A 16,828-nucleotide genomic window follows, 5' to 3' on the forward strand; every position below is an offset into this window, starting at 1 on the left:
TGAGTTGCCGTTGTTGTTTTACCAAGTTTAGTTTGTTGATTTCCTGTAGATGTTTATTTTACCTTTACTTTTACTACCACATAGAAGTTGTGTAAGCCATCTAAAAGATGGGGACCTGAAAATTACCTTGAGATGTAGCTCAGAATTGTGTGTCAAGTAATCTAGTCATAAATCTTTTATATGAATTAATCGATCAATTAATTAATTTGAATGACTAAAGTATATAAGGGCTTGGAGCAATATGATATGACAAAATGAAGTCCTGAAGTTGCAGCAATTTTGGGGTTGATTCCATTTGTTACATAGATTTGGTGCTAAATTTTAACACGTTTTTCAGTTGAGAATTGATACAATTGGGCACCAAGACCTTGAAAAACACCACAGAAAATTCCATGCCGATTTGATACTACAAACTTTAAACATTTTGGAGATTTCTGCTAGAATTGCATTTTTTGGGCAATTTGAGGGTGACAGCTCTTGTTGTGGAGACTGCTGAGAAACATCTTCTACCTTATGCCTTAGCTGTCTAGTTTGTGGTTGTACAGTTTTATGAAGCTGTCATTATCCTAGAGGTCACAAAAATCATTCTATACAGTGAGGTACAAGTTGTTGTTTTTTAACTCTCAATGAGCGGATGCCATCTCAACACTGGCATAGAATTCATGCTGTTCTTCAAATACACATGTTATCTGTGTCTAGATGTCAATTACAAAAGCACATACAGCAGGGATGGGCAACTGGAGGCCCGGGGGCCGCATACAGCCCGCACCCTCAGTACAACTACATGCATTTGAGCATGAAATCTTAAAAGTCCTGTGAAAAAATGCACAAAATTACTTCTTGCAATTAATGTCGGTCTGCTGTTCTTGCACTAAAAAAAAGAAATCACAGTAAATGGTTATTTTCTATTTGCTTCAAACCTGTTTCATAGCCTACCTATTTATACTGTTATACGTGCATTTGAGCATTAAATATGTTAAGTTATTGCACTGTAAACATTTAAAATTGCAGTTTCATCATATCTGGTTAAGTGCATGGTCCTATATGTGGCCCTGTGGTAGTGTCCATGAAAAATTGTGGCCCCCTCCAGCATTTAAGTTGCCCATCCCTGACATACAGTGACCTCATGCTGGATGACGACACTGAATAGAGGCAAACATGCATAGGCCTATGTCAATAAAGGATTTACACCATCAGGAGGCAGAGAAACTTGCTCCAAACAGATCAATCACAAAAAGTTTGGTAAGAGTAAATGTTGCATGAACCATTCAAACCAGCCAGCTCTGTCAAAACTTAATTACACTAACCTATTGTGCACAAACCGTCAGAAACTGCTGTAGCATTGCTCATGGAGCCTGTTAATGCTAATCAAAACAAACTAAAACAAACATTAGCATCCAGTGAGCTGTCTTACCTTAAACCTAGTGCTTATTCTTTGCATTCTTCTGTGCAGAAGCATCCGCCGTTATACATCCCAAAATAAGCGCTCACAGTGGTGTGACACTGGCGAAATGTAAATTAAGACAGCTGATTTCACAGTTCAGCTGACTTCTTTAATGTCACTGCCAGTTGCAGAGCTAGCAGGTAAACAAGCAGCAGCTCCAAAATCGTATCACTGTGTGAAGCCTTTCTCTAGTCGTCCTCAAAATGTTTGCTTTCACCATATTCCTCAGTCATGTTTCTTTCTTTCTTTTTAAACTTTTCTCTGTACCTCTTTACACCAAAACAGGTTTGATCAGTCAGGTGTAATCTGTTTTACAAGACACTACTGGCGTGTCTGGCAGCGCCACCTACAGGCGGAGAAGTTATTTCTGCTGCAGTCTGTTACTCATCCTCTAGAGCCATCCATCCATCCATCCATCCCTGTGGAGGGACCTCTGGAACTGATCCCAAGATGTTAGAATTGGATGGAGATGGGTAATAGTATCTGTGCCCTGTTCATGAGCCAGCAAACCTGGAAATGTACCCCTGCAGTTTTTCCATCAAAACAGACAGTAGTGTCAAACAGACACTTTGCTATTTTGTCAATAAAGTACTGCAGAGATGACAATGTTGCACCAACTGAACATTGGAAGGGAATATCCTGTGCCTTAACACATCATTCCTGAAATGTTCTTTACCTAAGGTCATTAAGTGTCCTGGTGGATGGTGATCTGGTATTATCTGATCTGGTATATAATGTTTATAAAGCTTCTAGTCCAGCAGTTCTCAAAAAGTTAAACCACTCAACCACTCCAGGCCCATGGAGTGAGGTCAAGTTTAAAAGAGGCCAACTAAATGAGAATCTTTCATTTACCACCTGCCTGTTCTCAGCACCTGCAGAGCAGACACCATGAACCCAAATGGCCTGAGACACAGACCATATGTAATCCATTTCCGCCTGACAAATTTGCTGGACTAGATTTAAATGCATCCACTTCTATGGGTTAAATACAGGCTAAGAACAGGACAGAATTCCACATTATTCCCAGAAAGGCTAAATAAGAATTGAAAATAAAAACACTCGTGGGACAAATGGCATCATTATGTTTTTCTGAATAGGAGTAAAATGTATTGATATACCATGCCTTGAAGTGCAAACCTCACATATTTACTGTTGAGACAATGAATTTGGATCTGGAATATGCGTCTTTCAGCTCGATTGACATAAGCCAATAGCCTGGATGCACAAAGCCAGTAAATGCCTTGAATAGAGGCTTTCAAAACTCATGTAGCACTAATGGTATACTCTTTTGTTAACAAGGCTGATATTACTTCCTGTAAGACACTGTTGATGATGGGAACATTGTAACTGAGAAGGATGCTGAAGAATCAAAGCCTGTGGGTTTGGCTATTGCTTTCAAAATCTACACTGACACTAACTCTGAAGATAAAGATAGAGGAGAGTGACGTATTGACCCCTGGCACCTTCCTGCAGTAGAATGGACTGCTCGCATGGCTACTTTTCCACCTTGCCAGCTGACTAGGGGACTAGGCTGACTGGCTAGCCTGTGTGGAGAGGGGGTTGAACATTCCAGACCAGGTAGTTTTGTTATTGAGACCTCTGATATGCCCTGCAGCCGGGACTTGGGCCTCAGGGTGTTTGGGGACGCGAGTGTGGATATTTAGATTGGGGTTGACTGGTGGCAGCTCCACCATGGTCTGTGAAGCCTTATCTTCCTTCTTTTTGGCTGTGCATTGTTTTTCCATGGATGCAAGGGTAGGGATGAATATGCCCTCACATATGTCATATACTCCTGAAGACCCAGCTCTTCAGAGAGCATCTTCTCTCCTAGCACCACACGATAATTCTACTCCTTTAAGAATTGTCACTCGCACTTATTGATGCACTAATAGCTCTTTTTGCACTATACCTTGATTGTTTGCTTTTATTCTTCCTGTAAGTCGCTTTGGATAAAAGCGTCTGCTAAATGACTAAATGTAAATATGCCCAAAATATTCTCGTAAGGAGAACCAAGGAGCTTGTTGTGGATGTCCTGATGATGCAGCAGGACTTAGCCTACATATCAGAAGGAGTTAAACCAGTGCCGGTAGGATTATGAAGGCTTAGGGTTCCCCACCCTTTTAATGGACTATTCCAGTTTCTACACATGGGGAGGCCAACACAGTCAGGATGATGAAGTCTTCCCACTGCATCTCTCTGAGAGTCTACATTTTTAAATAATATATTCATACCAAATATACACATTCATTTTTGAAGACTGAAAAGCCTATTACATAATCTATATTTCTCCTTCTAGTGCATCCTGTTGAGTATACCACCACTGTATTTCACAGCACATATTGAAAATGTATGTGACTAACCTTTGATTCTTGAATCTTCTCTGCATCCAGCAAGTTGTTCAGGTTGAGTGGTCTTGCCCTCTCCTGCAGAACTACACTGGGCAGACCATATATATATGAACATATACACATATGCATAATCCTAGTTATCTTGTACCACAGAAGTCTGGGGTGCGTCAGCCAAGTTATCAAACAGCTCCACTTGATAAGCTGTCAACATGGAAGTGGTGTTAAGAACTTTCGAGGCTGCTGCCCTATATCCTTTTTCAGTCATGGTGGACTGCAAACACTGGGGAGGGTGGGAGGTGTGGACATGATAGCTGGCAGTCTTAGGTGGAGGTGGGCTGTCACCATGAGCTCCATATGCAACAGGCAGGCTAGGGACTGCTTATCCATATTTTCAAAATCCATGGAAAACACTCTTTTAATAGAGTTATCTTTCCAAGAGACTGTGACTTCATCCAGGAACCGCGTCTTGGCTGCACATTGAAACACTTTTCATGTCCACTCTGTGTTGAGGCTGTGCAAGTGTAAAATCAAACGGGGAAGCCAGAGAATGTAGTATATGGTCTATATGACCTATAAGTTGATCACGGGAGCAGGTATGTTTTACTCTTTGTTAAACAAAGAGTAGGCTCTGCATCCAGATGGTACATGCACAACAAAGCCGTTGCCATTGTTCCAGCAGGGAGAAAATGCTAAAAAAGGGCAAAATACACAATCCTGGCTCCCAGTTATTCACTTTAAGGCTTGCAGTTTCCCTCTGCTTTCAGTCTTTAAGCCAAGTTAGACAGAACACTTCCCTATCGCGGAACAGGAAGCAGTCATTTGTAATGATAATAATTATATCGTGTCATGAGTAATTAAATGGGACAGATGGGCTTTTTAGTCATGCTGCCTAGTGGCAGCTATCAACCCTGGAGGGGGGTCCCTTCTTGTGGGATTTATTACATTTTTGTCCCCTATTAATATGCACAAAGACATGGAGATGATGGAAACCCCTAGTTTATTATTTTTCTCCCTTCTTGCTTGGGTGTGTATGTGTACTGAGTGATTGTGGAATAATAGGGTGTGATTTACAAGGTGTGTGATTGTTATACAACCACATAACATGCATCCAGCACCATGCTAAACAGAATACATTTGTATAAAACCAAGCTTGCCAGTTTAGAGACACACTTGCACAGGCTTGTTGATCAAGAGCTATGTGGGGCAAAGAAGTGCCATTGATGTCAGCAGCATCATATTTCCTATTTATTAAAACTAATTGCAGTGGCCATAATCTTGATTTGTTTTGTCATTTTTAAAAAGTGGGGTCAAATCTGGCTCATGACCTTTCACAATTGCCATTCCATCTACCACCCCTCCTTGCATCTCCCTTCAAGCTGCAACCATGACATTAAGCTTTATTGCAGTAATAAAAATCTCTAACACAAATACGCAAAGGTCATCCGTCAGGTAATTCCATGTTAAGCACGGCAAGGTGACAGTGACAGCTCAGATTGCACATTTTGCACATGCAAACACGACGTGATGAACATGACGTATGAACTGTTGATGTAAATGTGCCCAGACATTATACAATGTGCATCTGGTCTGAGATTAACAAACTAACATCTGTCTGATCTACTGAAGAGTCGTCTGTCTTTTCAAAGAACCAAGATTATTTAATCGAAACATATCAGATGGATGAATAGCTGCAATTACTTCAACCCAGCAGTCAATTAGACATTACAATTGCTCAGTGATAACCGTGGTAAATGGATGATGGCTCATGTCCCACAGACTGGGATAATTAAGCTACAAGTCATACTCTAGAACAAACTGAAGTTGAGCAGCATCTGATCTGGCTGATTATTGTGCGCTCTGGGCTGTCACTGACTTTCACAACGAGTTCCCCTTTGAGACGTGACCTCGGTCAGGGTCGGAGAGCCCTCTTTCCTTCCTTTGATCCTCCCTGTGCTTTACTGGGACATCTCAAATCTCATGGAAGCATGACTTGTGTATTTATATAAGATTATTCTCAGTAAACCCACACAGAGAGGAGCAGTCTGCGCTCAGACTGAATGGAGCATTTTATTTCTTAATGCGGCAAATAAGGATTAAGGCATTAAACCAAATATAGTTCTCACGATAGCTGGAGGAACCAATTACCCTCAGCATGCGCATGTTTCCGTTATAGGCATCCACATGCTAAATTTGAACAAACGTGGGAATATCACAACCTTGGAGGTTTAATGTGCATGTGCTGCATTTAATTATGTTTTTCAAAGCACTGAATGTCTTCTGACTGCACACAATCAACTGCTCTTTCATCGGTATTAATGTCAATAACATTGCATCAGATGGATGGTAAACAGCCATGAAATGATCAACAGAGTCACCATAAGTGCATGCTGGTGGGGATAGCAAATAAAAAAAATGATATCCCAGTACCAAAAATTGCTATGAAGCAAAATGTATCGATACAAAAAAAAAGATTCCAAAAAATTTGGGACTCGGTGCATCAAATTCAGATGTCAGTGTATTTATGAAAACAAAGATTTATCAGTTTAAATATTAAATATACTGTTCTTTGTACAATTTCAAATGTATTATATGTTACAAATGATTAGCAAATTGGTGCATTTGGTTTTCTGTATTTTATTACACACTTCTAATGCTAAAGAAGAACTGCGGAAACAAAAGTTGTCCAAAAAAAAAAAGAATCTTACTATGTCATTATTTGAAACAAGAAATAGAGAAGCTAAATAGAGAAAGTATCCATAAAATAGAGGGAGTTAATTTACTATTATTTTAATATGTCACAAAATGCAAACAAAAGGCATTGACTGTTGAGTTCTAAATGACTGTTCCTCCAAATGACCTGCATGTATGTGATCTTCTCTTCCACAGTGCAGAGTGAAAACTCATTTTATGGCACATTATTTGAAATAAAGTCTTGTTTTTAGTAAAAGTGCAGTGGACACTATTGCACGTCATCAATCTCAAATGCTTATCTTATTTGACTTCCCTTTTGTGTGAATATTCTTTATATAATATATATAGTGTCGTTATTTATTTCTGAATGGAAGAGAGGGGGCCCTGAGCATCAGTCTTTCTGCTTAGCTAAAATATCCAATAATATAGTAAAAGATCATTTCAAGCATTTCACAACTGCAGCTTTTTTCAAGCTCTAATACACAACATATGTAATTCTAATTAAGAAATGGTGTTAATAATGCTCATTGTTTATTATGCCCCATAGCTTGAATATTAATATGATATTTTCTTTACAGGTGGCAATGTTTTTCCCACTATGGTCTCTCTTGTGTGAATTGACACTGCTGATTAATTTTTTTTTTTTCACAATACTTACAGTTTTATAACATTTGCAATAAACTTTGGTTAAAAAAAGTGCTAGAAAAACAAACTACAACTGCATTAAAGGAACAATTCCTTATTTTTTTGTCTTCAAGACCATTTCTGTTTTAGAAAACATGATTATATGTTGCACCTCGACTCTTTGTGTTGTATTACTGCTTCATGTGGCTGGACTTTTTTGTTTGTTTCCTGAATTAACCATTATATTGTATTTGGGTAAAAGTGTGATTTATCTTGCACTTCAAACATACACTAATTATACACTGCTAATGTATGAGTGTATTTTTTTTAGAGTTTAGAGTTAAATGGCTTGTTTCAAAAAATCTGCCTGAAACTTTCCACAAACATGGATGGCAAGTAAACAGCCTGTGGTGCTTTGGGTAGTAAGAGCTAAAATGGCTGTTTATTGCTTTGGTATATATTCACAGTAACCACAAGATGGCAGCATTGCAATTTATGTCATATTTATGTTTGTTTCATTTAGCCTCATGTCACCTTTTGTCCTACAGCATGCTGCCAAGAATCATGGCACAACATGCACAGTCAGGGTAAAAGGATTACAATGAGTTATTACGGTAACAACACACAGGTGTCAGGTGGCAAAGTTGAATTCTAATTGGACGAAAAATGTTAAATTTAAATAATATAGTTTCCAGGGAAAAACTTTTTAATAGTATAAATGATTTAATGAAATTACATTGTAGATATAAATTGCTTAACAAATCTATTAGACCACCTGTCATAAAAACGAGAAAAGATAAATGTTTTAGAAATCATTCAAAAGCTTGTTTAAAACAAAAAAAAATGTATTTGTTTTGTTATGTTATTTATTTGGCAAATAACAAAGTGAATTCTCCTTTTTATACCAGGATTGTAGCCGGCTCACTGAGCTTCTCTGAGAAGTCAGAAATGAATCAAGCAGAACATTCAACCACTAAAACTCATTTTTATGTCCAGGAATACAAGTAATTAACTATAAGCTGGCATCTTAATCAATAAATGATCATTTGCTTAACTATTTTTTACATATGTTTTGTAAAACGGTAAATTTGAAAATTCATGGATAACAATAATAATTATATTTTAGCATTAAAAAATGTTTTCAGTTAAAGAGCTTCTACATACTGGTGTATTAAAAAATGATGCTGGTAATTACTAATGCTGTTAATTTAGGACAGCTGTGGCACAAACCAGTGGTCTAATACATTAGTTGCACTTAACGTAATTCAACTTAAAAACAAATGTACTTAAGTCGTAAAAAAAAAAAAAAAAAATTAAAACCATTCAAATCAATCTGTTATTTGTGTCACTGACTTGAGATTTACCTTTAAAAACACTGTGTATAAATAAATAAAAAAGGACAGCTGATCCAGAGTAGACACACCCTGTGTAGTAGCATAAACACATGTGAATTGTTATCTGTTTCTCTTCAGGTGAGTTATCTAACTATAACTAACTAACAAGAAACCTGTGACGAGTAAAACTATTTATGTCATACTTCCTGTGTCTTCTGCAGATGATGATGACTCAGACAGTGACTGCTGGTTTCAATCTGATATGTCTCAGTGTTGCGCAAGTATCATAGTAGCTTCCAAACCAATCACTGTACATGTTAATATGTAATGATGATGTAAAAGTGTGTGAGAAATTCACATGCCTAGGTTTCTTAGGCTTGGCCGTGCATCGGAATTGTTTTTGGAAGTATATTTTATGTTTTTAAATAACTGCATAGACACCCACAGGCGTCCAACAAAACCTGTTTGACGAGTAAAATAACTGAATCAACTCCCTGAGCAACTTTGAAGCCGCTGCCAGGTCATAACGTAGCTGTACAACACAGAATGAAATCAAAATAGAAACTGGTTATTACAGGCAACATTCAAACACATTAACATACACACGATTTAAAATACTGAAGGTAATTGCTTCCTTTAAAATTATACAAATGTATGTATTTTAAGATTTAATCTGAAAATATGATTCTCAAGCAAAAACCAAAGCAAACCTGACATAGTGTGTAAGACTTAAAACTGACTTGTCCCAGGATCCCCTCGTGTTGTCATAGTAAACTGGAAAGAGCAAACTGTCATCTGCAAACAATTACACCTGAGGGCACAGCTCTAAAAAAACAGGAAAAAAAACTCCCAGCCTATTAGATCCCCACCTTTTGCTAGTGAGTCAGGATGAAGGTGTTTACTTTAATCAAGGTTTCTACTGAAATGTTTTTCTGACGAGGTGATGGTGATTCCCTTAAATGTTCATTAAATTATAAGTGAAGACAGAATATCACATATAGAAGTGACAACAGACAACTGTGTCAGTAAAGCAAAGTATTTACAGTAAAAAACAAGAAAAAGCCTAGTTCTTTTGTTTGTTTTGTTTTTTTCTACACCAGCCCAGATGAGTGTCTAAAGGGGAAGTGAAAGTTATAGAAAATAAACAGAAGTCAGAAGTGGGAGTTGACTGGTACAAACACATTATATTGACCTGTAGGAAGATGACTTCAGATTTGGTCAAGGACTCTGTGGTCTATCATTCACTGCTGACAGAATGTTTCAGACATACATTCTTAAGTCTAACACGTGAGTAAAACAGTATCAGGGATCAGTTAAACCAGACTGCAGAATATCAGAGTGACTCATACAATTCATAAGTAATTGTTATTGTCAACAGTTAAATCAAAAGTCAGTGATGTGTCGGTAGTAAATAAGTGGAATCGACAGCCAGTTTCTTCTCTCTGGAAATCAATACAAAAAATAATAAAAGGATGATCCTGTCATGTTTTGTTAAATATGTTCCAGAAATGTTTCATTTTTGTGGTAATTGAGAGCTGAATGGCTTTATACAATATATACTGATTATTAATTGGACAGACTATATGTTATTGTAACAACAGGATTCATTAATGCACAGTAGTCATACCTACAAATGTTTATCAAGCAGTGTCAGAGCCCACAAGCTACGCCTGCTGCCGTTTGTTGATTTTCCTCGTTCCGATAGTACCTTCACCATGGTGGAGTGCAGTTCAATTGAATTCTACTGACCTATGGCAGATAAAGCACATGCTTCTGTCAGAGCAGTGTACAGAGGGCCATTTAATGTGTCTTATAACTCAGGCATGACAGGTTCACACACATGTGGAATAAAAAAAAACTACAAAGCTAACAAAAGTGTGAAAGTGTGAAAGAATGTAGGCCTTATGTTATCCTTTTATTTTGCTTGTAGTGGTAGTTGTAGTTGATGCCCAAGTTAATGGCACCAAACAGCATGGAAATTTTGTGTATCATTAAAAACTCCTGAGTATGTTTGAGGTAAATCTCCATGAATTAAGAAATTCAAATGAGAACAAGTAGCTTACTTACAGAAAATAGTGGTTCTGCAAATCGAAATGGCTTGTAATCACATTGCCTTATTTGACATTCAAATTAACAGTATCTACATTTTATTGGACTTGATTTTCCACTTAACTTCGACTTAGATTAATGTGACCTCCTGTTTTGGACAATATTTCATTAGGCACTCATGTGGAGCCTGTATTTTTAAGCCATACACAGTGCTTTGCATATATAATAGAAGCACGTCTCTCTCCTTGGTGCTTTACCTATTCATGAAAACAACACACAACTGTATTACAAATACTTAGAGTCCAGGCACTCAACTTTTCCATGTTATAGGAATTATATATATTATTTTTAATTTTTAATTTGCAGATAGGAACATAAGTATTTATGTGTGTGTGTGTGTGTGTGTGTGTGTGTGTGTGTGTGTGTGTGTGTGTGTGTGTACATATATATATATATATATATATATATATATATATATATATATATATATGATATGATATAATGAAATTATTAAAACACATATAAGTAATTATGGGAGAAGTATATATGCGTATAGAAAACTGAAGAAATTAATATAGTTAAGTAGTTTAGTTTGGCCTGTAATATAGAAGAATAATGGTTGACAAATTAAATTACATTTTGCAGGACATACTTGGTTATACATTGTTTGCTTAAAGCATATTTATTTATCTATGTATTGAGAGCTTATGATTACTCACCCTAACCCTACAGATGAATGGAGAGGGGGCGGGATTAGATGAGTTCACACTTCTTCCCACGCCTTTAGAACACATAACTAAAAGTGACCGTTTTCTGTTACACTATTCTTTTGTCGGTTTGTTTATTTATGGTCTAAATAAATATTTCAATAAATAAAGCAATGTTTTGTGGTTCTGACTCCCCCTGTCTTTTGAGTATTATGATTTAAGATGACTCTAAAGTTTCTAAAGTTTTATTTTGGGGATATCAAATAATAAGACATTTTTAAAACATTAGATGCTCTATGTGTAGGCCTATCATCATAATACAAACAATACACAACAATCACTACCCATAAACCACATTAACCTCACCATTAGATCATTGTTTTCTTAAATTTCTTGTTCATTTTAATGCCTGGTACAACTAAAGGTACATTTGTTTGGACAAACATAATGATAACAACAAAAATAGCTCATAAGAGTTTAATTTAAGAGCTGATATCTAGCCATTTATATCTTTTCTTGATAATAACCAAAATCATTATGAAGAAAACCATGAAAAATGGCAAGATACTGGCTCTTAAATTAAACTCTTATGAGCTATTTTTGTTGTTGTTATTATATTTGTCCAAACAAATGTCGATGTAGAAAACGAGTAATAATGTTCCTCATGACTATAATTATCCGTAGGTGTTGAGTCAGGTGGGGGTCTGTTTCAGGAAACACTGACATCATGAAACCTCGGCTGTTTGCTGCTACGGCTGATGAGTCGAAACTACGTGCGCGTCCCCGCCCACCTGTTACAGAAACCGCCTAAAAAAGCTCGCTCCCGCTATCCCCTCCCCATTCAAGGTGCGGCAGAGGAACAGGTGCGTGAAGAATCCCCGACGGACTTTATAAATTGAAAGCTCACTTGTCTGCTAATTTATTCTGCTCTTAGAAAGCTAAGTTCAAAAAGATAATAACAGAGGAGTCAACTTTGATAACAACAAATCAAACTTTGCTGAACATCAGATTGTGAGGAGAGGGGGATTTAAACCTTCACTACAGGTGGACGTCGTCTTTGTTGATTCGCCGTCAAGTCGAAGAGAAGAGAAAAAATGGCCAACTCCGGTCTGCAGATTTTGGGATTCGCCCTGGCCCTTTTGGGCGTAATTGGATTGATTATTGGCACAATTTTACCCCAGTGGAAGATGTCCGCTTATGTTGGGGACAACATCATCACGGCGATAGCCATGTATGAAGGACTGTGGATGTCCTGCGCGTTCCAGAGCACAGGCCAGATCCAGTGCAAGGTCTACGACTCAATCCTGCAGCTCAACGGTGAGTGACCCGTGTTAGTGGATTCAGACTGGTCGAAAAATGTTAAATGTTAATTATGATTGGGCCCTCAAAGCACTGAAAATGTGTTAAATGTTGCCTTGATACTTTATTTCTAAAGGCCTAATAAGAGCTCCGACTCTTCCCAGCACCAGAAACTATATATAACAGGGAATTATGTTACAAACTGACATTTTTCTTTTCTTTTTTATTGAACAATTGAAAATACAAACTCAACGAGGATAATACTAATAGTAATAATACGAATAAATTGTGTACATCACAAATGCAAAAAAATACATATTGAGGCATTTAGTATAAAAAAAGGAACCGTAAAATAAAAATAAGTTATAATTAAGGACATCGGGATGTTGGGCAGAGTCCAGACATTATTTAATGGCATATTTGCTTGTTACCTTTTTACAAACCGACATGCACCTGTTGGAATTCTTCTTTTCTGTAGGTCACTTTCTGTACGCCATTTTCTACAGTCCCCTCTGAGCTGTCTTTTACAACTGTTTGCCGTTACCAGATTCTTGGGGCTTGGGTTAACCGGTTCTGTCACTTATTAACCCCCCTTTTATTCACTCAGAATGTAGTCATTTTGTTTTAAACACACTGTGAGGCTTCACCTGCACCGTGCAGTAGAGCAGCTTAGTGCCAGAGATCATGTTTAAAAAAATATTACATTCCTTCTATTTGATAGGATCTGTATAGCACTTTCCCACTTGATTATCTTGTATTATCCAGAACAGCTACCCCTCCTCCTGCATGTGTGGAAAGCCCTATAGTGTAGGATTTGCATTACACAGCATACTGTAGTTACAGGTTAAACAACACCTGTATGAGCCAGTGTTTAGTCAACATGTCTGAATACCAGCCCCACAAACAGGTGCCTTTTCTTTGGCTTACAGGCAATCACATCAACACTAAACTATTTACTACATTTCGCGCCCATAAATTGTGACTCTTTCATACATAATCTGGATATATTGAATTGAATGCAACATTTAGTTTCCTTTCTTCAAATGTTGCAACACAACACAAAAGGGCCTACCTCTTCATGTAGGGCATGAGCAAAAAGGAACATCTAAAGCTAAATGAAGAAGTTACATTTTCTTTTTTTAAAGTAATAAAATACATGCTTCAGTCTTTGACTTTTATCTATTATCTTAAAATCAGTGGCTAAATGGGTCAATGGTGGCATGACGGTTGGATTCTACAAGTTTCAAATTCAGCCTATTAATCATTTGCCCTCAGGCATAAACTGCCTGAATGTTACAGGGAGATCTTTACAGTTTTGTAGATGGGTACCTCCCTTTGCATTTATCTTGCCTAAACACATTTGTTAATGCATATAGAGCTGAAGGTACCTGTTAACTGGTGAATTAGACGTTCACAAACCTATTTTCTCCAAATGGCACCTGTCCGTTTTTATTTTGTTTTTATTTGACTTATGAATACAATTGATAAAATGGTATCTGCAGCACAATGTGCCTTATCGCCTCTTCAAACATGAACATTAACCAACTTTGATAAAGATTGTGTGATTAAAGCTGTGGTTAGATATGGAGCAAGTGAACAAATACTGGCTCATTATTCAGAAATACTGACTCAAAATCTACCAACAATCCTGAAGTTTAGGAACAATCAATGCAAGGCTGAGACAAAAGTGTGACAGCCAGATAAGTAAGTCTTTAGTTGAAGTCAGATTGAGAATTCTTCACATTCTAGTAAAGGTTAGTTTTTCTTTTTCCTTTTTGGATGGTGGTTAGAAGCTACTGAATGTCCACCTGCTAAAAAAACAGACTGTGTACCTGAAATTGGGAGTGTCGTCCTTATAATGAAACCTGAAACCTGGTTAGACCTGTTTCTGACTTGCACGCATACACACCTACTCCCCCACCCCCCTCTAGTTCTTCAGGCTTCCGGTTAGAGCCAGTTTCAGTGGTTCCTTGTTATAGGGAGCGGCAGTGAGACACAAGAGACAAATGCCACTCTGTAGTTCATGAACAGTGTTTGTTTACACTGCTTTTTTTTTTCAAATGGGGGTTTCCAAACTTTCCAAAGCAAATCTCCAAAAAAATGTTTTAACAGAAGTCATATCACCACATATCATAGTAGAAATCAATTTAAAATAAAATGACTGTTTGTTTTTTCTGGTAAAGCTTCTTAAGCCTTGCCACACCCGTGACCTTGTGTCCCGCCGATTAATGAAGCATTTCATATTTGTGACAATAACTGATGGTTTAACCCTATCCTCTCTTGTTATACAGCTGCCCTCCAGGCAACCCGCGCCCTCATGATTGTGGGTATAATCGTAACGATAGCTGGCCTGGGCGCAGCTTGCATGGGAATGAAGTGCACCAACTGTGGAGGAGATGACAAAACTCGCAAGTCCCGCATTGCCATGGCTGGTGGCATTATCATCCTGTTGGGATGTAAGAAGCCATTTCATCTTCCGTTTGTTGTGTGATTATTCTCTCCTGCTCACTTTTAATAGATTAATGATTAATGATACTTTTCCACAGCTTTGTGTGCCATTATTGCCTGCTCCTGGTATGCTCACGATATCATCCAAGCCTTCTACAACCCTTTCACCCCCGTCAATACCAAGTAAGTGCATGAAAATTTAAACCAACACAAACTTTGTCTACATGCAAAAAAAATTATTTTGCAGGAATGCAAGGCATAAGGCCACTTTTGGGAGTGAAAGTGTAAAAAAATTTGCAATTTACAATGTGCAGATTCTGCTGTTTTTATCAGTATCACCAAACATTAGATGCACTAGTTAAATATGCCAGCTTTAAGATCTCCCTCCTACCCCTTTTTATATCCAGACATTTGCATGTGTCCAGCAACTCCTCTAGTGCTGATGAATCTATGGTGCACGTTTGTTTTATGTTAGTCCATTTGCCCTTTTGACTTACTGTGACACTTCTTTCTGCAGGTACGAGTTTGGGTCCGCCATCTTCATCGCCTGGGCTGGAGCTTTCCTGGCTGTAGTTGGAGGTGCAATGCTGGCAGCGTCCTGCCCAAGACAAAAATCCACACCAAAATATCCCGGTGTCCCAATGTCCAGACCCCCCAGCAGCAAGGAATACGTTTGAACAGGACAAGACTCGGGTGTTCAAGGCTGAAGAACACTTTGACATTCATGCTCGTCCAACTCAGAGATTATAAATGTTGAAAAGTTGTGTCCCAGTACCTGTTTTTTATTTTTTTATTTTAGTTTCTTCAGGGCTACCCTGTGATGTTACTGTAATAATATTTTAACAAACACATTAAAGTTTTAAATAATGGCTGTTTACTTCTTAAAGAGCTCATTGACCTGGCCCTGTCTGGAACTACAGTTAGTGCTTGTATACAATGCAGTACATTACTCACTTAGTTGACACCTGTAAAGCACTAAGTTAACATTAAGGTGAAACACTCGTACAACTTGGTATGTAGAAATATATTTCGCATGCTACCATGTGCAGCGGAATGTACAGTGTGTTTGGAGCAAATGGTTTGAATGTACTGAATAGAAATCAGATGTAATGGACAACTTGCACCATTTCTAACTGTAGGCCAAATCAATGGTGGTTTATCTGGCACCTGAGAAGCAATTTACTACCATTCTATGTATTTGTGCCTTATTTATAAAAGTCAAATCATTCAGTACCATTGTACACAATTAAGTTTTAATCAAGTGCCGGATTGTAACTATATGAATTACAGCATACTGATTTCTATAACTCAACTTGCCAATGTTTTTGCTGACATACATGCAGCATGATGGATGTAGTGAGCTAACCATTTGTCGTCTTCTGTAATATTTACTGTATGTGTGAATGGGTTTGGCTTCTTGCTACTGTTTTTTTTTAAAGTCACAAGCTGTTGCTGCACTCGTAATGCTTTCAGGTTTTTAAGTTTTTAAATTGTAATTTGCAAAGTTTGTGTTGTATATAAAATAAAAGTGGAAAATTTACTTTTTCTGACTTGTTGAATGCCTTAAAGGAATATGATTGGGTAAACATGCATGAAGGAAATGAAAGTGTTTAATAAAATAAAGGCCAGACCATTTAAACAGCTTCAGCATGAACAACATTTGGAAGAGGGACGTAAAATAAATGGGCACTATGCACCAATACTACAATTAAGTACACATAAGCTTTATCCTTAAAGTGCTGTTGGAAGAAAACCACAATCCATGCATGCTGTGAAAACGTGGCTGTCATGTGCAGCAATTATAAATACTCATGTTTTGAAATGTTGGTGAGCGAACATGACCGACTAAGCATTCAGATGATTTTCCTACTGAAGTAAACACCT

At 37.6% G+C, this 16,828-nt stretch overlaps 1 protein-coding gene across 1 annotated transcript; it reads left to right on the plus strand.

Annotated features, from left to right (window-relative positions):
* Nucleotides 1–12,088: 12,088 nt before the first annotated feature.
* On the plus strand, nt 12,089–15,813 carry LOC131987248 (claudin-7-A-like). Its single transcript, XM_059352438.1, has 4 exons — nt 12,089–12,514; nt 14,788–14,952; nt 15,043–15,127; nt 15,462–15,813. The coding sequence occupies exons 1-4, from the start codon at nt 12,292–12,294 to the stop codon at nt 15,619–15,621; spliced, it is 633 nt and encodes a 210-aa protein (XP_059208421.1). The 5' UTR covers nt 12,089–12,291; the 3' UTR covers nt 15,622–15,813.
* The last annotated feature ends 1,015 nt before the right edge of the window (nt 15,814–16,828 follow it).

Source organism: Centropristis striata, chromosome 15 (genome assembly GCF_030273125.1).
Source record: "Centropristis striata isolate RG_2023a ecotype Rhode Island chromosome 15, C.striata_1.0, whole genome shotgun sequence".
Lineage (NCBI taxonomy): Eukaryota > Metazoa > Chordata > Actinopteri > Perciformes > Serranidae > Centropristis > Centropristis striata.